General features: G+C 31.3%; 4 protein-coding genes across 8 annotated transcripts; 2 read left to right on the top strand and 2 right to left on the bottom strand.

Moving 5' to 3' along the window:
• The first annotated feature begins 3,024 nt into the window (after positions 1–3,024).
• Positions 3,025–6,287, top strand: LOC105196744 (transmembrane protein 115). The gene is made up of 4 exons (XM_011162829.3): positions 3,025–3,542; positions 4,509–4,764; positions 4,839–5,015; positions 5,125–6,287. Exons 1-4 carry the CDS (start codon positions 3,092–3,094, stop codon positions 5,327–5,329), a joined length of 1,089 nt encoding a protein of 362 aa, XP_011161131.1. The 5' UTR covers positions 3,025–3,091; the 3' UTR covers positions 5,330–6,287.
• Positions 6,288–9,698: 3,411 nt separating this feature from the next.
• LOC105196819 (E3 ubiquitin-protein ligase Hakai) lies at positions 9,699–14,004 on the bottom strand. 3 transcript variants are annotated; one of them, XM_039459685.1, is made up of 5 exons: positions 13,878–14,004; positions 13,311–13,420; positions 12,045–12,362; positions 10,960–11,148; positions 9,699–10,668 (listed from the first exon to the last, which is right to left on the bottom strand). In XM_039459685.1, exons 2-5 carry the CDS (start codon positions 13,416–13,418, stop codon positions 9,913–9,915), a joined length of 1,371 nt encoding a protein of 456 aa, XP_039315619.1. In that variant the 5' UTR covers positions 13,419–13,420; positions 13,878–14,004; the 3' UTR covers positions 9,699–9,912. The 3 variants fall into 3 exon arrangements, with proteins under 3 accessions (XP_039315619.1, XP_039315618.1, XP_039315617.1); XM_039459684.1 differs by having other exon boundaries at positions 13,810–13,966; XM_039459683.1 differs by lacking the exon at positions 13,878–14,004 and adding an exon at positions 13,680–13,784.
• Positions 14,005–15,245: 1,241 nt separating this feature from the next.
• On the top strand, positions 15,246–22,431 carry LOC105196745 (choline transporter-like 1). Of its 2 annotated transcripts, none has more exons than XM_039458946.1 (12): positions 15,246–15,465; positions 16,210–16,355; positions 16,444–16,835; positions 17,251–17,340; positions 18,113–18,252; positions 18,330–18,516; positions 18,598–18,729; positions 18,902–19,046; positions 19,118–19,258; positions 19,352–19,511; positions 19,708–19,929; positions 20,029–22,431. In XM_039458946.1, the coding sequence occupies exons 2-12, from the start codon at positions 16,249–16,251 to the stop codon at positions 20,182–20,184; spliced, it is 1,872 nt and encodes a 623-aa protein (XP_039314880.1). In that variant the 5' UTR covers positions 15,246–15,465; positions 16,210–16,248; the 3' UTR covers positions 20,185–22,431. The 2 variants fall into 2 exon arrangements, with proteins under 2 accessions (XP_039314880.1, XP_011161132.2); XM_011162830.3 differs by having other exon boundaries at positions 15,246–15,515.
• Positions 22,432–22,735: 304 nt separating this feature from the next.
• On the bottom strand, positions 22,736–26,124 carry LOC105196747 (ribosome biogenesis protein BRX1 homolog). 2 transcript variants are annotated; one of them, XM_011162833.3, is made up of 5 exons: positions 26,015–26,124; positions 25,162–25,357; positions 24,643–24,919; positions 23,542–23,897; positions 22,736–23,450 (listed from the first exon to the last, which is right to left on the bottom strand). In XM_011162833.3, the coding sequence occupies exons 2-5, from the start codon at positions 25,339–25,341 to the stop codon at positions 23,145–23,147; spliced, it is 1,119 nt and encodes a 372-aa protein (XP_011161135.1). In that variant the 5' UTR covers positions 25,342–25,357; positions 26,015–26,124; the 3' UTR covers positions 22,736–23,144. The 2 variants fall into 2 exon arrangements, with proteins under 2 accessions (XP_011161135.1, XP_039314881.1); XM_039458947.1 differs by lacking the exon at positions 26,015–26,124 and having other exon boundaries at positions 25,162–25,659.
• Positions 26,125–26,436: the final 312 nt, after the last annotated feature.

The raw sequence follows: 26,436 nt of genomic DNA, 5'->3' as shown, positions 1-26,436 counted from the left end.
ATATATATATATATATATATATATATATATATAAAATTACATTTATACAATTATATACATATATTTTTTTATACAGTTCTTAAACATTGTGTGTATTTGTTACACATGAACGCTTCCCCCCCCCACACACACACACACACACACACACACACACACACACACACACACACACACACACACACACACACACATGCAAACATCATTCGCACGTACATACACATATACACAAAGGTTTTTTATATATTTTTATATGTATGTTGTGTCATAACACATTATATACATATACGCAAATAATTTCATTTTTTATAATTACAATCTATCAAAAATCTCTAACTATATATAATAGTCAAAGGTCAAAAATGAATTTAACTAGGTTAAGTTAATCATACGCAAAAAATCTCTGTGAATTGTATTAAATCAACTTTTACCTGGAAAAAATAAAAATTGAAATGTAAATCGAATATAATAAAGGAAGAATAGAAACAGAAGTATAAGCAAAACTTCTCTAGAAAATTGAAGAGATACAATGGAATATAAAAGAAGCTACAACGCTTCTTTTTTACTTACGCTCCGATTTTTATTTTCGCCAGGATTAAAATCTCGAAATGACACAATACGATGAAAAAACTTACTGCGACTGTCTCCCGCGATTTCACGAAGATTCCAAGTTATGTGCGCGATTAAGCGTCAACAACAGCATCTCCGTGTGCAGAAAATAAAATGGATATCAAAGCGGCTATCATAATCACAATTTTTCGACTTTCGTGTCTTTTGATTCGTGCGTGCTCGGGTGTTTCTCTTGATTTCTCTCCTCTTGTCGATTTCGTTATCGAGTGATCGATAATATCGTTTGCGAGATCACGGCCAGTCAATCGACATCAGGGTGAGCTCACATGAAATGCGGAAAGGCGCAACTGCGGAACGTTCGTGATTGGTAGCAGCTTCATTTCGCCGATTCCGCTCCGCATTTTTGCTCTTACTTCAAGAAGGCAGACACATATACAACATAACAACACGGTTATTGATGTGCCATTGCAACAATAAAATATGATAAATTATTTATTATTATTTGCGAGCTTTTAAAAAAATTAAAACAAAATCATAATGCATTTGATCTACGAAAACTGCGTCAGAAGATTGCAAATTGTATACAATTGCAAAAAAAAAGAGAAAATCGCAAATCCTTCTATAGAATAAAAGTAAAAAACTTGAATAGGATAGATTTTGCGAGAAAATTGAAAGGAAGAAGAAAAGAAAAAGCCTGAGAATGGCTCCATGATTTAGCTGATATATTTATTAGAAAAAAAAGGGTAAGGCCTGGTAGAGTCATCTAGCCGGTACTTAGCTGATACGAATTTTTCGAGACGCCATACGCCATCTCTACAACGTGAACATACACTACGATGCCAATGTAGATACATACAGTCGGTCAATACCTCGAAAAGCACATCAATCGCGTCTATTGGCACACCTGGCAAAGGGATAAGCACCGAGCGCGCGTACACAAACTTTAAATTTTTTTTATTCTAACGGCTTATGCGCAATTTATTGAGTCGTAATTTATGCGAGCGCAATCAGGACGAGACACAAATACTGAAATGTCGAGGCGAATAAACAGTAGATACTCGTACAAATAAATTGACTCACTGTTCGCTGATCGCTCCGTGTCCAGCTCCGTCTCGTAGTCTCAGCCGCAAAGATTTGGATCAAGATCCTCCTCTCGATTCATATTTAGCACAAACGCGCGACACTTGGTTCGTTTTCGACACCCCTGGTACTCATGCCCGTCGAAAACTCTAGATACGGTCTACGGGACAACGGAGAAGACGCGATTGAACGCGCGACGCGACTTCGTGCCTTCCCGACCAATCATTGTCGTCTGAGCGACACAAAGAATCCAAGATTCTCCTCACGATGATTCGTTTTGATTTATACTAGCACGAATTGACACGAATGCGCGAGCCTTCGTTTTCGGAACTCTCGAAGCCCTCCTGGTGCTCACGCGTGTCGGAAATTCGGAATAAGAGGCAACGGAGAAGCTGCGAAACACGATTGAATGCGACACGACTTTACACCATATGCATTTGTTACGACGGATGTCGGTACGAAGGCCGACACTTTACTTTCGGCAGTCCACGACACTCTCGAAACACTCGCTCTCATCAAACACTCTTATCAGATGACGAGGGTACGAGTTGAAATACACTGCGACGCACCGCGACCTTTCGCCATGCCCCCTAACCGACCGACTGCTGGCATAGCCTGTGCGGCACTGCGTACTGCGTAGCGGCGTGACTAGCGCGTGGCTACATCACGCGCCTGCGCGCCGTTGAGCCGTTACCGCCGCTGCTACGCAGTGCCAGCAGTCGGTCGGTTAGGGAGGACGAAAAGTTGCAGTGCGTCGCGGCACATTTCAACTTGCATCTTCGTCGTCCCATATAAGTTTTTGACGCGAGCGAGTATTTCGGAAGTTTCGTGGAGTGTCGGAAGTGAAGTAAATTGTCGGGCGTTTGTGCCAACATTCGCCATCAGTCGGATGCGATATATTGTTCGAAGTTGTGTCGCGTTAAATCGTGTTTTGCATCTTCTTCGCTGCCTCATATCCCAAGTTTCCGAAACAGAAAGAAGATTATTGCAAAGAGCAAGTGCAAATCTTGCGAAGGAAATGCAGGCTCAAGCTGAAGAAAAATATATTGATTATTTTAGATTGCCATTTTAATTATTTGATGAATTACTAAAATTAGTCGGACTTGTTATTACCAAAGAACAAAAGTAATTCGTGATTCCATTTCGCCTAAAACTCGACTACACGGTATAACACTGTGGTTTTTAGCCTCAGGAAATAGCATGAAATCGATATCGTCATGACAATTATTTGATGAATTAGTAAAATCAATAAATAAATTATTTATTTATTAATTAAGTTACAAACGTTCCGCAGTTCCGCCATTCCGCATCCCATGTGAGCGCACCTTAATGTCAGGTGGCAGTGGAGCGAGCGCCACGCGCCATCATCTGAATTGCAGCTTTTCCTCTCTTTAAAGGGGGGAAAGCAAGCGCGACGGATTAGAGGTTAGGTTTGCTTGCGGCGATGGCGGCGATAAAGGGCCTGGGTAGGAACATCCCCTACTTGAGGCAGCAAGCTGCGGCCCTGCTCGGTAACACCAGCACCAGCGTCAAGGCCATTTGCGTGGTGGTGCTGTTCTCCTACTGCCTGTCCTTCTCCGAGGAGGCGGTGCGCATCCTGAGCGTGACGCCAGGTTACCTCCTGCCGCCGGTCTTCTGGTTCTGGACGGCCTTCACCTTCTGCTTCCTCGAGATACATTTCTGGGAGGTGTGCGTGGACGTGGTCACCGTCGGTCTATGCGGCAAGCTGATCGAGCCCCTCTGGGGCGCCTTCGAGATGATGACGTTCTTCGCCGTCGTCAATTTCGGCGTCGCCGTCCTTTCAGCGCTCTTCTACCTGTTTCTCTACATGTGTACCAGCAATCCGGATCTGCTCTTCAATATACACATACACGGCTTAACCGGCTACATCGCAGGTACTCTTTTTACTTACATAAAAGTCAACTCGCCTCATCATGCTGTACATTGCTATAAGTGCCATTATGGAACAAAGTTTTTGTTGTTTATACTGTTGATACACTTGGTTTTATCTTAAAACAGATTATATTATCTTAATTAAATTAATATACTAATGTGTTAAAAAATTTTTATTAGAAATTGCTTCAAGATTGAGCGTTTGTATGTAAAATATAAATAATCTACATGTATACAATTAAATTATGTTTTATGTGTTATCTATATTGTGGAATAGAGTTTACATAAATTAATTCATACTATTGGTATACTTTGATTTTACATAAATTCTAAAGCAAATTGGATTGCTTGAAGCAATTAATATATTAGTCTAAAAATTTTTTCTTTACTAGCATAAAATTGCTTCAGGATTGAGTATAAAATATAAATATTGTACATGTATAAATATAAACAATAATCTATAGATCATAATATTCTCTTTTATTAATAATAATAATTACATTCTGTTATTTTTAACGTTGTAGATTTTTATTTTATAACATTAAAGATATATTAATAATCTCATAATTACTTTTTTCTGTTAGCCAAATAATTTACATTGCTTGAATTATTTAAAAAAGATTTATGTAAACAAAATGTAAGCAATACATAAATAATATAGATATAATCTTGAAATTTACAGCATAACCCTAAATTGTCTTTTGCCTTTTTCATTTTCATGTACTTTAATTATAAAGAATTTCATACTCTACAAAACCAATTCAAAGATCTTCTAATAAAAAAATGGTAATTTGCTTTAGGATGTTCTTCGGATAATTTTTATCATGTATTTAAAATGATCGCAAATAATTAATTTTTCTATGAAGATTCTCTTAGCAGATTTTTCTTTAAAAAAAAAAAAAGAATTTTTGGGAAGTATACTTTTGATGTAGCTTTTTAATCATACAAAGAATTATCTTATTTTGCAGGTGTTGCAGTAGCAGTAAAGCAAATAATGCCTGATCATATCTTAATCAAAACTCCCATTGGAAAAATTACAAACAGAAATATACCCTTAATGGTATGGATTGTGGGATTGATATTATGGCTTGTCGGTCTACTAGAAGGAACTCATCCCACCATGTTTCTCAGTGGCTTATTGATATCTTGGACATACCTAAGATTTTATCAAAAACATAATAATGGCACTCGAGGAGATATGGCGGATAATTTCACATTTGCGAGGTGAGATTTCTATAATATTGATTAATTTTCTTAAAATATTCAGAAACCAATTGTCTTGGAACTTTTTTTTACAGTTTTTTTCCAAATGTTTTACAACCACCGATAGCGGTAGTGAGTAACACCATACATGGATTTTTTGTCCGTATTGGATTGTGCCGAAAAGTAGTTAGAAGATTTGACATGTCTAATACACCACCTGGCTTGGTTATCAATCTTCCTGGTATTGATCCTCACGACAGCGAACGACGCCGGTGAGTAATTATGAGATAAAGAACAACTAAAACTCAATTTTCATTGAATAACATTTTTCAAATTATTTATGCATTATTCTTATCTTTCCAATCGATGTCTACTTCATAGGCAAATAGCGTTGAAAGCACTGAGCGAGAGATTAAGCAGAGATCACGCGAAACCTTGGCAACCAGACAGAGCTAAGAAACACTCCCCAGTGCCTCCTGCGGTTTCTATACCGATACCTGAATCCACTACACCGAAACCTCTCGCGTCTCCGCTCATTCCACAGGTTAACGTCAACATACATAATCATCCCTCTAGCAGTACGTGATTATACGAGACTGACTGATTCAATAGATTTACAAATTCCACTGAGAAGCTTCTAAAGAATAATCATAAGATGTAGGCTTATAATATGGCTAATTCTCAATAATGAATGTAGATCCCATTTTTTTAAATCGTGTATCTGTAGATTATTATCATTCTAATTTAATTTGTACTAAAATGTATTTACTTTTTTTTTACAGAGTAAAAATTAATTTTGTGAAACCTAATATACATAAGACTTGATTAACAATATTTATTAGTGCACAATAAATTTTTATTGTAATATTCACATATTGAACATAATAGAATATCAGAAAAGTTCAACATTAAATAGCTTAGTCTTTAAAATCTGAAGATCCAAGACTTCAATGCTATTACAAATTGCTAGTAACTATCGTTGTTATGCAAGTAGAGTTGCAAGTTTCAATCTTTTATTATTCCTACATAAAAGAAAAAAGTTAATTTTAATTTCATGCAATATTTAACTTACAAATTAAATGACAATTTTTTCCTGGTTAAAAAGAAATTTATATTCTCTATGTAAATCAAATTTACTTAACGAGTAAAACTCAAAGCCATAATTTGATATTAAGATTTTTAATTTTTATCTCTCTACAAATAGTATTTATCTCTACAAATAATTAAAATATTTTATCTTTTGCTACAAAATATTATTACATTATTATGGTAAATCATGCTCTTTATTGATTATTATGCCATATTAATGCCGATTTAAAAATATATGATCTTTGGAAGATTTTTAAGCATACGAGAAAGATAAAATCAATATTTATATCTTATGCTATTTTCCAAGAAACGAAACAGTTCTTTGTTATACTAAAGATTATGTAAAAATCAGTGACATGTGAATTTTAATATGTCCGTAAAAAGGCAATCTTACAAGTTTGTAGTGCCATATGATTAGCACACTATTCCATCAAAAAAATCCAACGATTTAACAGTAATATATAATTCGACGCTTTCAGTGCGCTCATACAGCGACACAATTCTGTTAGAAAAACAAAATTGATGAAAAAAATGAAGATTCAGTTTTACTTTAAAATAAATTTTGTATTGAAATGCGCGGAAGAGATAAGGGATTATCTCGGTGTTAACTTATGTAATGTGTATGTTAAAATCAACTAGTTACGAAAACGTGCAGAAAAAATTCTGCACGTTTACATTTCAATTAAAACATATATATATATAGATATATACATATATTTTTTCAATAAAATGTTCTAAATTATTGTAATCGACATAGAATATAATATTTGTTTACTATATTATTATTATTCTACTATTTTTAAAAAGTTTCTAAGTGATGTTATACATGATGTGTATAAAAAATTTCAGTTAAGATTGCATAATTTTATTTTGTACAGGATCATTTATTTTATGTAAATGCGTATTTAATGTTATAAAATGTATAACATTTTTCATTCATAGATACATTCGTATATACATATAAATGGGAGTGTGTGGGGTATGGAAGATAATTTTAATCATAATTGTAACGAATAACGAGGTATCTTGTATATAAAATCACACGATATACAGACGAATTTGTAAATACAATAAAGATTGATGTAAAACGTAAAGGGAACAAGATATTAAAAAGGGGCAGTGATTATATGTAGCGATATCGCTATGTATAATCATTCCATTATACATATAATGGAATGATATTAAGAGCTATTTTTATGTATGGCATGAATAAAATTTGGGAAGTACATGATATTGTGTGTTCTGAGCAATTTTGGTCGTCTATTCAATGCAATGTTATTGACAAATTTTTTATTAAGTACTTTTCTTAGAGTATTTAGTCCATTAAAATATTTATTACTGTGTCTAAGAAATGGAAGGCCAAAATTAGTTGAGTGTGAATGAATACGAGTATTTGTTGAATTCACAGGAAGTAAGTTTTAAGAATCTAATGTAATTATTACATGCATATGTACATGTTATATATATATCATTAATTTTGTACATAAGTTACAATCGTTACAATCTGTACAATAAATTCTACCGATAAAATGTCTGTATTGACTTCATTATATTTCAATATATTTTACAATCAAAGGGAGAAAATTCAGAGATTTAGAATCTAGTAAATTCTTAATCTGTAAATATATTCCAAATAATAGAATAATTAAACAATTTATAAATCTTTTATAAAGAAATATAATTATTCATTATTATAACATTTTGTACCAAATGTATTATAAATTTCTTTTAATAACTTTTTTAACCCTTTCGCTACGGTAGCATTAGCCGACACTGCGCTAGCGCTATACGGAAGTTGCGCTTGCCTACGTACAGGTATATACGTAGCACATGGAATAGTTTCGCAAACGAGCAGTATAGTTTCGCATTTATCGCGAAAAAATTGAAGAAGATAAAATGTTTTAAATATAAAAGTAATATTAAAGATTTTATTATAGACTATAGTGGCCGCGATCGTAGCGAAAAGATAATAGTGATGTATTTTAATTCGACATTCATCTTTATGATGGAACGCTAGTAATGCTTAATAGAACATAATAAATGTCGATACATTTAGTTTTATTAACAAAATGTCGAAAAATTTCAATAAAATTGTGACAAGAAATAAATCAATTTTGTTACAAAATTAAAATAATGACGTTTACCAAACATAAAACACAGAAAATATCGAAAATTGTATATATAAAATAATACAGAATATACAAGTGGCCCCAGACTTCGTGTGATACCTGCTAATAGCAAACTCCTAAGATTATTTCGAGATGAAAATACTAGTATCAAAATCTCAAGCTTGCAGTAGTTTTTAAATGAAAAGGATTTAAAATTGGCAAATTAAACTGTTCGAAATTCGCGTGCTCAGGTATCACATTGTACAGTAATGAAAGTGTTCCTAAATATGATTTTTTCATATTGATTTTGCATATTCACGATACAATGCACACGAATTTCGAACAGTTTAATTTGCCAACTTTAAATCTTTTTCATTTAAAAACTACTGTAGCTTCAACATTTTGATACTAGGATTTTCGTCTCTAAATGATCTCAGAAGTTTATCATTAGTAAGTGTCACGTGAAGTCTTGGACACCCTGTATATAATAACATAGAACATGTCATGATTGAAGCTATACGTCATTTACGTATATATGATACATGATATGATATGATCATTTACGTATATACGGAGTATCTATAAAACCTATTACTTTTTCTACTTTACCACTTGTTATATTTTGAAAACGATTCAAAATTTTGAAAAATAGCGAAATACATATTCAATCATTTCGAGAAGCTACTCTTTTAATGGAGTTAATTTTGGAAACTTGATGTTTTTCGAACTTTGATTTTAAATAATTTCTGAATGGATCAACATATCAATTTTTATGTTGAGTCAAAAATTTTCTTTTTCTGTCCGTTTGACAATATATATTATAATATGGAGAATTTCATTTGAAATTTTTAAGTTAGGTTTCCCTAGAAACCCTCTTAGGCGTAAAATATTTATTAATCTTCCGATCTAGATTCATACTGTTCTGCGCCAATAGTCACTTCTCGTAGTTCTTCGCCATACAATATGATCTTGGCTGAAAATAAGCTAGGACTCCGGGAAGAAATCACTGTCACCTCTGTTCTCTGAATAAAACTATCCCTTCATTTTTTCTTAATCCCTATAAGGATAGGCTTTAAAAATTATATACCCCGTATATAATGGACACTCCGTATATGATATTACGATTAGATTTCGGTATTTATAAAAAATTTGTAGATTCTTGAAATTTTATGTCTTTTAACCCCTTGCGATATTATAATGACATACTCATATGTCACATTTCTCTGTGTTTTACATTTTTATAAATTCTTTATATATTTTTATATTTTTTCATATCTTGAAATTTTTAATTTTCAAATTTGAATTTTGGATTAGTGACCCCGAAATTAGTGACCCCAAAAATCTCCTATTTTTCCGTATAAAATTCCATTGAAATTGGACTGATAAAAAAAATGTGCCATAAAGGATTAAACGTAATTGCAGTTTTAACTTTACACTTTAAACGTTTATACAATATGCTCCAATGTAAAAAACATTTTTATTTTGTAATATATTTATAATGTGAATTCAGATAACAACGATATTGAAATACAAAAATAACTGATATTCTATATATACACATATACGCGCTTGATAGTAAATAGAATATTATTTCCATACTTTAATATTTACTGTTATCTGAATTAATCTACATTATAAAAATATTAGGCAATTACATATATATTATAATATTTAAATTTTTGTTCATACAGGGATTTATTAAATTTAGCCCCAATAAACATTTATGACAATCAATATATACATATTTTCTTTTTTTTTCTAGTTTACTAGGGCTAACAAATCCCTTTAGAGGAGCGCAGAATTAACAGATTCAAATTAAATAATTTTGGATTTACTTTTTTTAAACTTATTTTTTATCTCACAGTGGGAAAATCTTTCTCCATTTAGAAATATTTATGAAGTAAGAGGATCGAGAATCAAACTTACATCTTTCACGTCGTTCGTTATCACTGAATTAATAACACTCGTCTTTTTATCTATAAAACTGTTGTTGATGTTGTGACCACTGTGGCTGTGGTGGCGGTGGTGGTTGTTGCTGAGACGGTGGCGGACCATATTGAGGTTCTTGTATATAACCGGTAGGTGATGGTCGTATGGAGGTCGGAGCCGACGATACGTACTGTTGCTGCTGCGGTGGAGGCGGTGGCGGCACGTACGATACCTGAGTCGGATGCTGCGGCTGTGGATAGTATTGTTGCGTCTGTTGCGACACCGGCGGTGGCACATTATAACCACCATAATTCACTGGCGGTGGTGGCGGCGGAGGCGGTGGTGGTGGCGCCGAATAATAATGATGACTTTGTTGAGCATGAAGATCGTGCGTAGTTAGAGACGCCGTATCTTGGATCGGCACAGTGATAAGATTGGTGCGCATCGGAGCGTTATTTGGAGGCGGCGGTGGCGGCGCGGTACTCTGCGCATAACTTTGCATCGACATCATTGCTTGCTGCTGCTGTTGCTGCTGTTGTTGCTGCCTATGCTGCTGCCGATGTTGCTCCATCGTTGGTTGTTGATTCACCAGTGAATTCACACGAGGATCGTTACCCATGATTGGTTGAACCATGTGAGACTGCACGGATTTAAGCCGTGTATTTTGCATCTGCACGGAGGATACCTTCGTTAGCTGCGATTCCATTTCTGGTTTGGCATGTACGTATTGCGGAGGATCGACCTGCATTCCTTGGACTGGTTGAGGTGGCGCCGATATATGCCGATGATTAATATGAGCCTGTACGACAAATTAAAAAATACATTACATTTTGATTAGTTACTATTGTTACGTCTTATCATATTGTTACGACTCTGTATTCTGTTATAGTATACAATAATTATAATAATGTACAATTTTATCAACATTCATCAGGATATATTTAAATTTTGTAAGAAAATTTCTTGATAATTTCCGTTTTTTTTTTCAAGAATTTTATTCAAATTCTTGGTAAGATCTAGGTAAGATTAAAGAACTTTTTAGCTCTTTAGCTCTCGAATTTTCCCGCTAATAAAGACTCTATTTATTTACTTGTAGATCCCGCTGACTAAGGTATGTTCTCCTGCAACCAGCATTTCCGTATCTTGTTCCACCATGCGTACACATGAATACAGTGCCCAAGCCTGTTTGCTCCACTCTGGATACCTTTTCCATACAACGAGGACAGACTTTGTCTTCTCTTTTGGCACAAGATAGGCAGAATACATGTTTGCAAGGTATCTGAAAAATATAATAAATATAGATGCAAGAAGTAATAAGTTTAAGCTGGCAAAGCAACTAAGTTTACTCGCAGAGCAATTAAACATAATTGGCTGGACCCACAAGTACACAGAAAAAAACAATATCAAATTAGAACTATATATTCTATTTAACAATCGTTGTTTCATACATAAACAAGAAATTATATTCTTATTTTGAAACAATGACAACCTTAATTATATATAATTTAATCTTTTTTAAAGAATAATAATCTTAAATTTCAGCACAAAATTTTTTTTATAATTTTTATTATTTTGATAATAGTATTAAAATATTCTGATTCTTGAAGATATTGGAAGATATTATTTTCTATCCAATATTTTTTCTTCTTAACTCAAAATCATTGTCACATAATGAGAATATATTTTTCTTGATGAAACTATACAAAATTCTTTATGTAAGCAAATTATGTTTAACGCTATATAATCTTATTTCATTATTTAACATTTTAAAAATAAAGAGATTCAAAATACAAATGTTATTTTTTTTCTGTGTAAGAACCAAGCATGTGTAAAAACTAATCTATTGGGCAAGTTTAATCACTTTGCTGAAATTCGCCATAATTAGAGATTTTAATGAGAAATATGGAATGGAATAATTGAATTTGATCCCGACCTTCATAACATATAATTTGAAGGAGTAGAAGATAAATAGTGATTAAGGAATACACATATTAAATCTTGTTTCAATGAGATTTAATGCTAGAAATATAAATTCTTTGATCAGGTTGCTTTGCGTGAAAGTAGATGAATTATAATGGAACCTAGAAGAATCTCAGGTTCAATCTCTTTCGAGGATCATCCCATATAATTTTGAAAATTCCATACTGATCTAATAAAAGTAATAAAAAAACATACCATACGACCATAGATGAGAATAGGCTTCAAACATTTGTCACAGCAATGTATCATAGGATTCAGCACTTTCTCTCCTATAAGATTCACTCGATGGTCCCATCTCAAACGCAGCATCGGTTCAGGCGGACCACGATTGATAGTCGTGAAAGTCGGCGCCTCTAGCTGTGATATATCAGCCTCCAAGTCAAACTGTTGTTCGAGAGAAGGTTGCTGAGTTACTACAGCAGGAGGTTCATGTTCATCCTGCTCGCCAGCAACCGCTTCCACAGAATTGTCCTCCATTTGTTGCGGAGTATCTTCATCGTCACTTTCAATAATCTGCAAGCAATTTTAATGTGTATAAATATTATACATGAAATTATAGTTCAGTCGAAAACATGTTTACTATTCATTAAATAAATCTACTTCCAAAAGTCAGCTAAATGCTAAAATAATATTTGCAAATTCAATTCTGTAAATGAAGAAATTTGCTTTGCAATTTGAATTTGCTCCATAATATTATCAGTTTTATAATATTTTAAAACCATAGTCGTCAACAAGGTGGGAGGTGGAAGGGAGAAGTGCAAATGCCCCATCTTGCTCCTTCCTCTCTGAAATTTTTAATATTACAATATTTGATACACGTCAAATAAAAGCGCATGTTGGAGCAGGCAGTGCGGCACGCAAACCATTCTGCACCACTAAAATCACCACCACTAAAAATCACAAAAGTAATATGGATCATAAGTGATTCATTTGCAGTTCTAGGGGAGACTCAATACATATGACACAGTTCTAGTATTAATATCAAAAGATGTATAAATTTAATTATATATGTATATATTCTAATTTTTAAATAATAATAATAAGCTTGTGTGTGTGTGTGTGTGTGTGTGTGTGTGTGTGTACATGCACGCGCGCGCACACAAGTATAAATGTACAAAAAGATGTGCAATAACGATGTTATTATATTTTGAATCATACTACCCCTCTTCCTAGAAAAAATTTTATAGACCTTGATTGAAATTTTCAGGCCTTTATACTTTATATGAGTGCAAGTGCCACATTTAAGGTATTCATAGTCCGTTTTTATATTCAAGATAGTCTTAAATATGACTTTATGTTGTCATAAACCAACAGAGCCATATTAATATCTTAAGACTGTTTTTGAGATAGTCTTGAAAGAGACTAGTCTTAAGAATGGTCTATAAATACCTACCTAACAAGAGTATTTATATTGATCTTTGAACATAGAATTTTATGATATATTTCAAAACACTGATTTACTTTGACTGCCTTCTTGGTCCTTCCCCTTCCAGCCCGGGCACGGCCACGTCCACGAGCTCGACCACGAGCTCTACTCCTCATACTTCTCTTACTTCCATTCTCCTCCATCCCTGAAATCAATGTTATTTATTATTCTACTTACATGTTAATCGAATTATGTTTGGCATCCTAACAGATAAAATTTTTTATAAATATTGTGTAACTCCTGAACAATTTATCGTTAGAAACAAAAAAAAGTAACCAGCAACAATTTATTTGTGCATCATTAGTAGCTAATCAATGAGACGCAAGTAATTTGCAAACACAAATTTGTAACAACAATTAGAAGATAAAACTTAGATATTTTGAATTGAGAATAATAAAATATACATTCGGAATCTGATTCAGAATTAATTTTCATGTTGCCGAGCTAACGAAACGTTTAGGTTACGTTCCCAAACAATTGTCCCGGCGTTTCTTCAGGACAAAGGCAAGATTGATTGTAAAGGACGATACTCACAATTGTAAAATTAAACAGGTGTGTTTGTCTCGTCTAGAGCCGCCAAAAACAATGTTTTCAAAACATACCGTCAATATTTAGCACCAGCTCAGTAGCAGCAAGCCGAATGGTCGTGAATGGTCGAGATCAGAGATTACCAAGTGTTGCCGAGACCATAAACGTATATACGTATATACTACGTACTTGAAGTTTTTGAGGAGTGGGGGTAAAGTTTAGGGTAGAAAAAGACACAATTTCATAGCAGAGAGAAAACTAAGAGTGGACATCAGTGGACACCAGAAAGAAACTGATAATTAATTAATTATTCAGATTTTTATCAATTCATGATGCTATTATTGTATAACATTCGCATAATGTGTCTATCGAGACTCATATTTACCGCCATTGTATCGCGCAAATGCAAGAAAGAGAGTCCGGCAATCAACACTACACTAGAGGGGAGGGGGTAGCAATTCAACCTTCATTGAAGCGTTTATCCCCATGTGACGTGTACGTCCGTTGCCGTGGAAACGATGCTACGCCGGAACGCGAACTGCAGGACTGTCCGTAACGATTTATGGTACCCACTACAAGAAATTTTCAACATTTTTAGGAAAATAATATTTGTATACTTATTATTTAACTATATATAATACTTATAATTCTTTTTTATAATATTTATGAGATATGTTATATATATATATATATATATATATATACATACATATATACATACACATCTTGGAACAATATTTAAAAAATTTACAAAAACGTAAACTAAATATATCTTTAATTCTTTTATTTAGATTTTAATTATTTAAGTCTAAATTTTTTAGTAATTAAATTATATATATATATATATATATATATATATAAAATAAGATTATACAAAATATTTAATTATATTAAATATATTTTTAATGTATTGATTAGCTTATTAAAAATTGAAGTCGTAAAAATTACAGTTGCAACGTTGATTTTTTCTTTTGAATGCTATTGATTATAACATATAATCAACTATTGATTATATAACATATAATCAAAACATTTATATATTGTTGAAATTTTTCCATAAAAATGAAACTAAATTTGGAAGTAATCGTATATACTTGTTAACTTTCTTACATCAAAATGTAAATATGTATTAATATATATTAAATTGAGACATACTAATAATATAAAAAAATTGTAGATTATATAAATAATAATAAATATTTATGTATGTACCTATACTATATTATATTTTGTGTTCAAAACATATGTTCAAATCATATAATATTTTTATATTTTAAAGATGTTTTTGAATAAATACGTTGAAAACATTAAAAACACGCATTAAACAAATAAACATAATGTTTTTATTGTTTTATTTTTTTTTAAACAATTAACATGATTTTTAGTAATTTTGTTAGAAACTACTTGGAGTCGCCTTTACAATTGCGTCTATAGTTACGGTACTGGGCGTTGCTCCAACACTGTGAATCAAAAGGGACGCGCGGCGCGGCAACAATAACTCCAATAACTCCGACGTAGAAACAAGTGCCTTTAGCTGCCTTAGCAGATAGTGGTGTAGCAGTGGTACAGCGATAGCGACGGAGAACTAAGCCGAGAAGATGTCCTGCTGTATCGGTAGCAAGAACGAGGAAGGCGGCGTCGAGCCGACACGAGTGCGGGGATGTACGGACGTCATTTGGCTTTGCTTCTTCATAGCGTTCTGGTTTTTTATGGTACATCGTATTGACGCTATATACACCTAATGTCATGTACTATTAGTTCCTTCTATTCTTTTTTTTTCTTTACGTGTCTACAACCTGATATTTCGGATTGAACATCTAGGATACCCGGGCTTGTCAAGAATAGAGCAAAGTGTCTGTTACAAATGTAACATAGAATTTGACAGGATATACACTGTTGTCAACAGTGTTGTGGCCAATGTTTGTCAACAAAGTGCCATGATAGATTGACAGCAGAAATTGAACAGATTTTCACACACTTGCCACACAGAGATTAATAGCAGAAACAGATAATAAAAAATTTGCATTCAACAGATTCCACTTAGTTCTTTACCATCAATTTCTGTCACGTAGTGACCATATGTTATTGTCACATAAGTTAATGATTTTTGCTATCAGAATACAAACTTACTATGAACACAGTCTGCTGCAATATCTGTATGAATTTCCTGGTAAACTATTACCATTAACATTTTGCCCTCTGGATATCTATAGTTGTTATCAAAATTAGGAATAATTAGTAGTGCTTAGCAGTGACTTTTAATAATATGTGACGGCGTATAACTTTTTTATTTATAACTTTTAATTTTTATAAATAAATCTCTTCCCAGCAAACGAAAATGAATTGAAATGAATAAGGTATCAAAGCATCATGCAATCTAACGTGTGATAATTTATTTGCTTGCAGATCTTGATTGCTGCCTTTGCGATAGTCTATGGTAATCCTATGCGGCTTATAAATGGATATGACAGTTTTGGGAACACATGTGGTGTGAAGAATAATCCAAAGTTTGGTAGCATGGAGCTTTCTGGGCAGGATACCAGCGACAAGCCGTCAGTCTCATATATTTCCTTCTAATTTAGCCAGAGTATCCATTTTTGTGAGAATACTTTTAAAAATGAACATTATGTCACATTTCAGATACCTGTTCTTCTTAGATATAACTAATGTCACACAATCATTAAAGATTTGTGTGAAGAAATGTCCCGATAGAATGATAAGGAAAATGGAAGACATTTGTAAATTTTACAAAGAGACGGGATCACAATTGTGCCATGATAGACCTGGCAGCGATTTCAGCGCGTGCAACAGCGAGAGTGGTAAATTCAAGAATGGATCTTGTCCTGAGTGGCCGGTTTATCCCAGTATACCTGTTTTAAATCGATGCATCCCCACGGCGGTGAAAGAAGTAGGCGATGTGATAATTTCAAATTTATATGGAGTAATCAACTCATGGGATGTTATCGAACAAGTTTTAGGAGATCTGTGTAAAACCTGGAGGCTAATTCTGGCGCTATCTTTTCTCGCCTGTGGTAAGAATCTATCACATTACTACAATGTATCCAGATAGCAAAATCTGCTAAAAACATACATCATAAATATGTATTACATGTTATACCTATTAGTAGAAATTATATTTACATATATGGTAGAAATTTAACAATAGTCGAGCACTGTTTACTGTTTCCTTAACAGATATGCTTCAGAAAACGAGCAGATGATATCATCATGGCAAGGTGTGCTCTATTAATTTCTGTTGCATTTCTGCATTTTTATATCATGGTTGGCAAATTGTAATGGCAGTTAAAAATTAAGTTTAACAAGACACAGTGAGTAAGTCTGCTCTACAATTATGATCAAATTTTCTGGCTTACTATTAACATTTTGCTATCTGGATAGATCTATAAGCTGTACATTGAGGAGATACTTAGCCAATCTTTTTTTCAGTTTTCTCACTCTTTACAATAGCCATCTTTCATTTATTGGCATCTCTTGTAACATGGATTATAATCGTGCTTGTAAGCATTGCTTCCACTGGTAAGTAACATTTTGGAAAAATATTAATATAAAAAGATTTGACCTTTCAATGAATATAAATATTCATTGATTTTCAATGAATATATGTTATAAATTAAACATAGAAATGTTTTTATAGTGATAATATGTTGTGAATAATATTTGAATTATTATATCAATAGGAAATATGTATATCTCAAACATTTGCAGAAAGCAATTACTATTAAAACGAATATAGTATATTAAGATATTTTTCATAATTTATCATGAAATGTTGTAATAAATTGGTTAAATATTATAGATTATACTAGACTTGCTAATAATGATTGTTGATTAAACAAATATAAACGTTAACTGTTATCCACTTAAGTTTGGAAATACAGATAATATTGACACATACAGATCTTAAAGATTTAAGCATAGCATTGATCATGATATAAAATTATTAATGAATATTTTCTAGTATTGAAAATATACACAAATGCTATAACAGATATCGTTATTTGTATGTTTATAATATATAGAGAAGCTCATAGAATATAAAATTGTAAAAATTAGTAGATGTAAAAATTAATTTATAAATAATGAAATTATTGTAAAAATAGTTTTTTATCTATTCATCTTTTTTTAAATTATTCTGTAAACGTTTACACCTATAAGTCATCATATATGGTAAATTAAAATAAGGAGTAAAATGAATTTTTAACATAAAATGTAAAATTTATTTTACATTTTATATTAAAAATTCACAAATTTTATTATGAAAAAGCATTAATGGCATTATATTATATAGGTGGTACAATTCTGTTATGGCTAACTTATGTCGATATTAAGAAAACCTTGGACAAAACTGACCCAAATCAACTTCTCGAAGAAGCTGTAAGAAATGAAAGAGCATTTCTCGCATTTTCCATTATCGCTACTACTATTACTGTAAGTGTCATTTTATATAATAAAAAGGATAGATATGTATACACGTATTTCTGTTAACAATTCTTTTTATTTTACAGATTATTTTATTGTTTCTTTCATGTATATTACGCAAACGCATTAGTTTTATGGCAGCATTATTCAAAGAAAGTGCAAAATGCTTAAAAGAATTACCTGGCTTATTTTTCCAACCACTCTTAACGTTTATATCTTTGATGCTATTTTTTTTCTTTTGGGTATTTGTAATTCTTTGTCTTGCAACAGCAAGTAAGTAAATTTACAGTGTTTAATCAAGGAACACAATCAAGGAAGCTTAACTGGAAATAAATTTTCTATGCTGTATTGTAGATTATCCTGAGACAAAATCAGTGCAAATGTACAAAAATACTATATTTGATCCTGTGAGTTTAAGCTCGATTGGTGAAAAGGCTCCATTAGTTGAAGAGAAAAAGTTCGACTTTTCTCTTGATTCTTTCAAAAGTAATATATTTTGTGATTGTAATATATTTACATACAAATACATACGTTTTGTGTGTGTGTGTGTGTGTGTGTGTGCGTGCATGTGTGCACGCGATACATACGCATTTTAGAATTAACGCATTTTAGAATTAACAAAGAAAATAAAAATAAAATCGGTTATTAAACATTTCAGCTTTCACTCTTGTGGAATATGTTGATGCGACTTGGGTGAAATACATGTGGTGGGTATATCTTATAGGATTAATATGGACATCGGAATTTATTGTTGGATGTCAAGCCATGGTAATATCAGGCTCCGTTGCTCACTGGTACTTTAGGTAAAGTTTTGCAACATATTGACATAGAATTTATTTAGATATACTTTAATAATAATTAATTTTTTTGTCAGAGGTAAAAACGCCAGCTCATATCCAGTATGTTCATCCATAGGACATTTAATTTGCTATCATATGGGCTCTGTAGCGTGTGGATCACTTTTGATAACCATTTTTAAATTACCTAGATTGATTTTAACGTATCTGCATACTAAGTAAGTTTACCGTAAAAAGGAATCCAGATAATGATCCTCAATGTTTTTTAGTTTTTGATTAGATCCTTGAATACATGATTCCTTATTTTACAGATTTGAAAAAACTAAAGAAACATCTCCATGCGCTCAGTGTGGTTTAAAAGTCTGCATTTGTTGCTTTTACTGTTTGGAGAAATTCATTCGATATATGAATAATAATGCGTATACTGTTGTTGCTATAGAAGGGACCCATTTTTGCAATGCGGCTAGAATAGTATGTTCCAGTAGAGATTTTATACTTATACATAGAAAGAGCAGAGATATAAAAAAAAATAGATATGCGACTATAATAGAGTAATATTATATTAATGTTGTATTAAGTAATGTTATAGATTATATTATTTACTCATTTTATATTAATACAATATTTATAGATTTTTTAATATTTACAAATTTGTACTTTTTTTAAGGCCTTTACAACGCTGGTCAGTAATGCTCTTCAAATAGCAGTGATTAATGGATTTGGCGATTTTATATTGTTCCTGGGAAAGTGTTTCGTTACGGCTGCAACCGGAAGCATCGCATTACTTTTTATGAGACAAGATCCCGAACTACATTTTTATGCTATTCCCATCTTCATTACTTGTGTTTTTTCATTTTTCATCGCTCATTGTATAATTTCCCTTTATGAAGTAAGTTAAATGAACACACATACATGTACCTATTAATATATTTTATGACAATAATTTATTAAATAATATCTTTTACAATAAATTAATTTATTGTTTTAGACTGTTATCGACACATTATTCCTATGTGTATGCGAGGATAGGAATTTAAACGGTGAAAATGGAAAATGGCGTCAATCCGCATTAGCACAACTTGGAGCCTCTAGCAGCAACGCAAACGGACAACAGTCCCACGAAATGACACCAATAAACGAATAAGTATCTAATACTTTATAAATGCATCTTTTTTATACACATATTTTGTACACACATTTTTTTGATATGATAGAATACTTACTTTTGCATTTTATCACCCGTATATCTAATAAGACTAAATAAGAATACATTTCTTTCGTTCACGCGTGCAATTCGTATTGCTACACAAATACTCCACAAAAAAACTTGTCTCGAAAGTTATTTTTATAATGATATATTAAGAACATGTGAAGATATGATCGTTCATGTATTTTTAATCTATAAGATAGATGAATAAGTATCATGTTATAAAGTAAAATATAGAGGAAGGAAGGGAGTGGTGGAATATTATTTCATTTTTTTAACATATAACTCATTGTCAGTAAATGATGCGACAAAATTCTTATCAACATTAGTTTGTTAGCTATAAAATGTTACCAATTGCCTCTATAAGTAGAAGTTTATTGGATATATAGAACGTAATTTATAATTTACTAGAGAGGGAAAGAAATATGCGTGAGATAGCAAGAGGGTCATGAAATACTAACAACAATGTTATAAGAGGCACTTATAATTCTAAAAAGAATCAAATTAATGATCCTTTATAGATCTTACACACTAATAAGTGCTATAAAAGAAAGTTCTATGAGAATTTTATAAAATATATTTGAAAAAAAAATTTTTTTTTAAATAATTTTTTTGCTGCTAGTAAAGCAGTGCATTGTCCAGTATAAGTTGTAAAATCATAAGAGCGGTTTTACGCTTACGTAATGCAAATGGCTAACGACCATCTCATGATCCCTCTCACCACATGATATAACTGCATATGCTAATTTCGTACACACATTACAGCATACATTAAATTCAATTATATTATTTGAAAGCACCTTCAAGCTAGACTAAAATTTAAAAAATGAATATGCAATATATTTCTCAAAATTACATAAAGAGTATACACCTGTAAAAATTGCTATTTGCAAAACTGAAATTCAGCTTTTATAAAAATGCAATGAATAGTAACTATCCTACAATGTCTAAATAGACAGTAACAAAGTTATTTTAATGATTGCTCTTAGAACGCGAATTCAACGATATTATGAAATCACTCCCGTCTTTCTTTCAATATTTTTATATAATTGTGTATAATTTTATATCATAATTTGTTTTTGTGGTGTTTAAGTATTTCTTAAGATAACGTTTATTAAGGTAACGTTTATTTCTTAAGATTCAGGTCTTCTTTTGTGATAAATCATTGCCAAAATTTTCTAAATTATTATTTCTTGCTATTTCAAGATATTTAAGCAATCTTAATTGACATGAAAAAATTTCGTTTATATTATTATATAATAAAACAAGTAATTTGCAATTTTAGATAATGTGAACGAATTATGTTTTATAAAATAGGGAATAACGCAATATCTATTGATTTTGAGATTTACAATCTGCTTGTACTTACCGTCAATTTTTTATTTAACTGCCAAATTTTAAGATATAACAAAATATTTTATAATATTCACTAGAATCATTGAAAAAGAAATTAAACGATATTATAGATGATATTAAATTTTATAGGAATTTTGCATTTCATGAAATATATTTTATTCATGAATATGTAATTGATGAAGTTTAGATTTACATCTTTTCTAAGTATTTGTATCATCAAAGTGCCATTGCACAAACTGAAAATCTTTTGTCTTAAGGATATTTATTTTAATAACTATTATTTCTAGATTTTAAATGCACCTATAAAAAAGCAAGTGCAAGTCAATGTTATAAAGAAAGTACAATTATTATTTACAAAAGAATATGCATTCTATAAATGTAGCAGAGTGCAATTATTTATAGAAATTTAACATTTGTGCAATTATTTTCTACATGTAGAAATTTTCATAATGTAAAAAATAGACTATTTATTATACTGACAAAAAGAATGGTTCCTTTACTCATAAATGAAAAATCTATTTTTTAAACTTTACACAATTTTTATTCCTTCCAATCTCACAAATATTTTCAAACAAAGTAACTAAACTAAAAATTCAATTCACACCTAGATAATAAGAGGCTTTCGTATTTTGATGTACAAAATATTTTAAGCTATTTTAATAAAATGTATTAAGCAGATATTTGTACGAGATGAACTATATATATATATATATATATATATATATATATATATAATATATATATTTTTGTTTCTAAGATGTATTTAAAGTACTTTATATATAGATCGATATATGAATTTATGTTAATAAATATGATCTATTAACCATAGAATAAAGTATCTTTTTTTCCTCGAAGCAGAATAATTCAAAATTGAAAATTTGTTCAAATCTCTGGTTGGATCACGGAGGGTTAATTATAGCTCAAGTATATTACATTACTAACATTGAGCAATTACTAATTTTGAAAAATATTTTTAAAAATTATATATAAAACATGTGTTTGTGGAGAAAAGTGTAACAAATAGTTTTAAAACACAACGAAAATTAAACAAGGCTAATGAAAGTATGGCATGGTTATTAATGCGGAAAATTAAATAATAAACAATTTCGAAATTCATTTAATACAAATGTAATTAGTCAAAATCCATTTAATTTTCGTAGTGCTTTAAATTTCGAGTCTTTTGTATTATTACAATTATGTTTTGAAATCGTTTTAAGTTACTTAATTGAAGCTTGAAGGATTTGTGGGTACATATATTTTTCAAGAAAAAGCAATTCAAATTTGTTTTATAAATATATATATATACATACTAATAGCATTATATGTGTGAATATACTAAAAAATTATTCAGTTAATCAAGAAATTATATAGCATATGAATAAGATAAAAACTGGGAAAATCAATTTTTAGCCCTCTCCTTTTATCTTTTAAAATTTATTGTGCATTAAAGTTATTTTATAAAAGATATTAAATAATTGCGTAATACACAAGAAAACACTTTCATTTATCATGTATGCACTTTATTAATATTATAAAATAATTCATTTTACCTTCCTTTTTTTCAAGGCTTTTGATTTTACAGATTTTATTTTTTTAACTTTTTTAGCTACCACAGGCTTCTTAATTTTTTTTACCTTCTTTTTTGACGGCTTTTCTAAGTTTTCATTTTTATCTGTCTCAAATTTTTCTTCCATCTCGATTGCTTTCTCCAATAAATCACCCTTAAATATCTCATCTGTTGGATTAAGTGCATAAGACAATTCAGGTTTAGTGGCCTGTTGTACCATTTTTTGTTCTACCCTATTTATGTACTTATTAGCAGCCTTTTTCGTCAACGATTGTCGAAACTGAAAATTTCAAGATATATGTTACAGATAGTAATAAAAACAAGCCAATCATAATTTATTTATTATATATAAAATACGAATGTTGCATTACCTTGGCAGGAGAAATATAATGTGGATTATCCCATAAAGTATCACTACCGAAGCTTCCGCTAAATATCTTGACCGGATTCAAGACGAACCTCGGGCCAATTTCAGCCAATGCACCGTCCTCTGTTAAAATCTGAAAATTACGGAACCATATCCTGTTGTCCAGAATGCTGAATGTATACACATGATCAAAGAATGGTTGACTCTTAGGATGATGATTTGGTACACCAAAGATCTGTGTCAGTAATTCCTTCAAGAGACTGTAATGCGCGTGTGTGGTAAAATTTTCATCAAACGATAGTAACGGCCGAGACCCTTTTAAGCAGTTTCCTGTCATCTTCAGCTCTCCCATTGTATAAACTATAAATAAAATGAATTAAATACAATTGTTGCACAATACTCTCTCTAAAATCTACATTAAGTATAAGTATAATTAAGATTGAAAAAAATTATTTTATAGAATGAGTTACAGTTACACTTTCTCAAAATAAATTAATTACAAGTTAGCCTTCAACTTTGAAAAATAACATGTTACAGTTATAATTACTTAAAAGTATAAGTCGTAATTTTTTACTTAATTTTTTAGTTAATGTTTGCATTACTATTGTAAATACAAGAATCTTACATTTCTAAGATATAAATCACAGTTATTTTAAGCACTTGAAACCAAAATATATCTAATAAATTAATTGAATTAATAATTTATAATAAATTAATATTTATACTTGGAATATATTAAAAGTGAATATATTATCAATATTTTTTCAACTAAAAAATTTGCCAAATTTAAATTTTGCAATAAAATCATCATGAACTAATGATCCAGAGTTTGTTTTAAAGAGTAATTTTAAATGTTTATGTAATAGTTATTTTAGAAGATGATTTATCATTTTATTTGGCTGATACAGATCACACCTTGACTTAGACATCTTGAATAAATTTGAAATATACAAAGTAACTATAAAAATAATTACTGAATTAGTTGAGTTGCCAAAAATATATAATCAAGTTGCAGTTATAGATAGGAATTAGTTAAGTTACAATTATTGAAAAAGAGTAACTCTAGTCATAATTTCATCACAACAAATCACTTTCCAACCCTTACTGTTTTCTACAAGAAATTTTGCGCTTGGGCCAGTAGGCACATTAGCAAGCCAAATATAAAGGTCTCGTTTCATTCGACCTTCAAACAGGATGGCTTTATTGCAATTCTTCATCTCACACATTTCATTCACTACTTGCAAGTTTTTAGTACGTTCCATTTTGCACTCGGGACGATGGTGTGGCATCAATTTTTTTAAGTCCTCCATAAGATGTCGATGCCTATGATTGATACCGCGAGTAGCAAACACCAACACTCGTTGCCTGTTAATCCATTTTACCTACAAATAGAATATTATTTCAATTTTCCTGTTTCATGAACAAATTTGTACAAATCTATATAAATGATAACGACAAGGTTATGAGACAAGAAAATAAGAAACTAATTGCAAGAACTATTTCTTCGTATTGTTAATTCAACAGGTATTAAATAGAACTTGGTACATTTTTAAACTTGTTTTTTTTTACTTAAAACTTGGCACTCTAATATTATTATATTGAATATGTATAAATTATTGCAAACCTTTTTGGTAGCAGGTTCATCTGACAGCTTCTTCTTCGGCTCGTTTTCTGTTGTCACTTCTTTTTGCTTTCTCTTTAACGTTTTCCTTATCATTGTAAGAACATCCAACATTTTCTTCTTCGGCTCGTTTTCTTTTGCCCCATTTTCCTTCTGCTTTCTTTTTATCGTTTTTTTCGTCATTGTAAGAACAAATAAACTAAGTAATAACAAGTAAAATAAATGAAATAACTATTTTTTGATTATACGAGAAAATGGGAGAAATCGAACGACTAGTACGGCTACACGTGTTCACACTATTTTAAGGTTATGGTTCCACGTTCCACTACGTTTCATGCTAGACTGCTAGACATGTTTATCTCCATTGGATTAGGTATTCAATATTTTTTTTTAGATTAATATGAAAATATCGAATAAAAAATTTTGAATAGAAAATCAATTACTTTTGTAATTAATTGTATAGGGTAGGGGCATTCAGCAGACTTAACAGTTGAGTGAACCATAAACGTTCGTTGTTATTGATGTATTCTTCTAAATCTAAATGTCTGATTGGATGATCTAGAAGAATATTTCAACATGAATCTATTGAAAACGCAGCCAATGGAATTTAGCATTTTAGCAATAGTATTGTCGATAATACAGTTTCTTCATAATTTTAAACGGAAATTAGTATCTGAGTATTTGGTTCGTATCTCAACTAAATGTGCGTGTATAGTTTGCTTGTTCTTCCTCATATTGTTTCGTCCGGTTTCTTGTCCCTGTTCGGACAATCTATTCACTTCAGTTCGCGATTATAATAAAGTAAGTAAATATTAATATAAGATATGTATGATATTGTGAAATAAACAATACTTACTGTTTTAGGTTAGGCCATGGGTAGACACTGCTGCGTCTCAGGATGTTCTTCGGGAGTGAATTTACCCTCTCACACGTTTCCCAAAGACGTCATTATGATGAATAAATGGAAAAAGGCGATTTACTCGGAAAAAACACGAGATTTGACCGACGAGCAATTGAGAAAGTGTGTCGTATGCTACAGACACTTTGCCGACAGTGATTACGAGGCGATGTACAGATTGCGGAGATTGAAACCCGGTATTATACCGTCCTTATATCTGCCAAGTAACGGCAATAACAATGAAGCAAATAATAGTAATATTAGTGAGACGAATAATGATAATAGTAATACTGAAGCGACTGTAATTACAAAAGAATCTGAGAGTAACACAACAGATGCAAACACAACTGTTAACATTGAAGAAATTGAAATAATAGAAA

Source organism: Solenopsis invicta, chromosome 2, assembly GCF_016802725.1.
Source record: "Solenopsis invicta isolate M01_SB chromosome 2, UNIL_Sinv_3.0, whole genome shotgun sequence".
NCBI lineage: Eukaryota > Metazoa > Arthropoda > Insecta > Hymenoptera > Formicidae > Solenopsis > Solenopsis invicta.
The sequence above is the reverse complement of the archived record's forward strand: the minus strand, read 5'-3'. Positions and strand labels throughout refer to the sequence as shown.

What these genes read in the sequence shown, in the direction of transcription:
- LOC105196744 (XM_011162829.3), top strand. Translation starts at nt 3,092, where the DNA reads ATGGCGGCGATAAAGGGCCTGGGTAGGAACATCCCCTACTTGAGGCAG. An exon ending in GATAATTTCACATTTGCGAG is followed by an intron (nt 4,765 to 4,838) that starts GTGAGATTTCTA and finishes TTTTTTTTACAG; the next exon opens with TTTTTTTCCAAATGTTTTAC. An exon ending in CACGACAGCGAACGACGCCG is followed by an intron (nt 5,016 to 5,124) that starts GTGAGTAATTAT and finishes TCTACTTCATAG; the next exon opens with GCAAATAGCGTTGAAAGCAC.
- LOC105196745 (XM_011162830.3), top strand. Translation starts at nt 15,402, where the DNA reads ATGTCCTGCTGTATCGGTAGCAAGAACGAGGAAGGCGGCGTCGAGCCG. An exon ending in TTATCGCTACTACTATTACT is followed by an intron (nt 18,253 to 18,329) that starts GTAAGTGTCATT and finishes TTTATTTTACAG; the next exon opens with ATTATTTTATTGTTTCTTTC. An exon ending in GTATAATTTCCCTTTATGAA is followed by an intron (nt 19,930 to 20,028) that starts GTAAGTTAAATG and finishes TTATTGTTTTAG; the next exon opens with ACTGTTATCGACACATTATT.
- LOC105196819 (XM_039459683.1), bottom strand. Translation starts at nt 13,710, where the DNA reads ATGAAAATTAATTCTGAATCAGATTCCGAAT. An exon ending in TTCTGAATCAGATTCCGAAT is followed by an intron (nt 13,421 to 13,679) that starts GTATATTTTATT and finishes CATTGATTTCAG; the next exon opens with GGATGGAGGAGAATGGAAGT. An exon ending in GGACCAAGAAGGCAGTCAAA is followed by an intron (nt 12,363 to 13,310) that starts GTAAATCAGTGT and finishes AATTGCTTGCAG; the next exon opens with ATTATTGAAAGTGACGATGA.
- LOC105196747 (XM_011162833.3), bottom strand. Translation starts at nt 25,341, where the DNA reads ATGACGAAAAAAACGATAAAAAGAAAGCAGAAGGAAAATGGGGCAAAA. An exon ending in AAAATTTCTTGTAGAAAACA is followed by an intron (nt 23,898 to 24,642) that starts GTAAGGGTTGGA and finishes TTTTATTTATAG; the next exon opens with TTTATACAATGGGAGAGCTG. An exon ending in ATTATATTTCTCCTGCCAAG is followed by an intron (nt 23,451 to 23,541) that starts GTAATGCAACAT and finishes TGAAATTTTCAG; the next exon opens with TTTCGACAATCGTTGACGAA.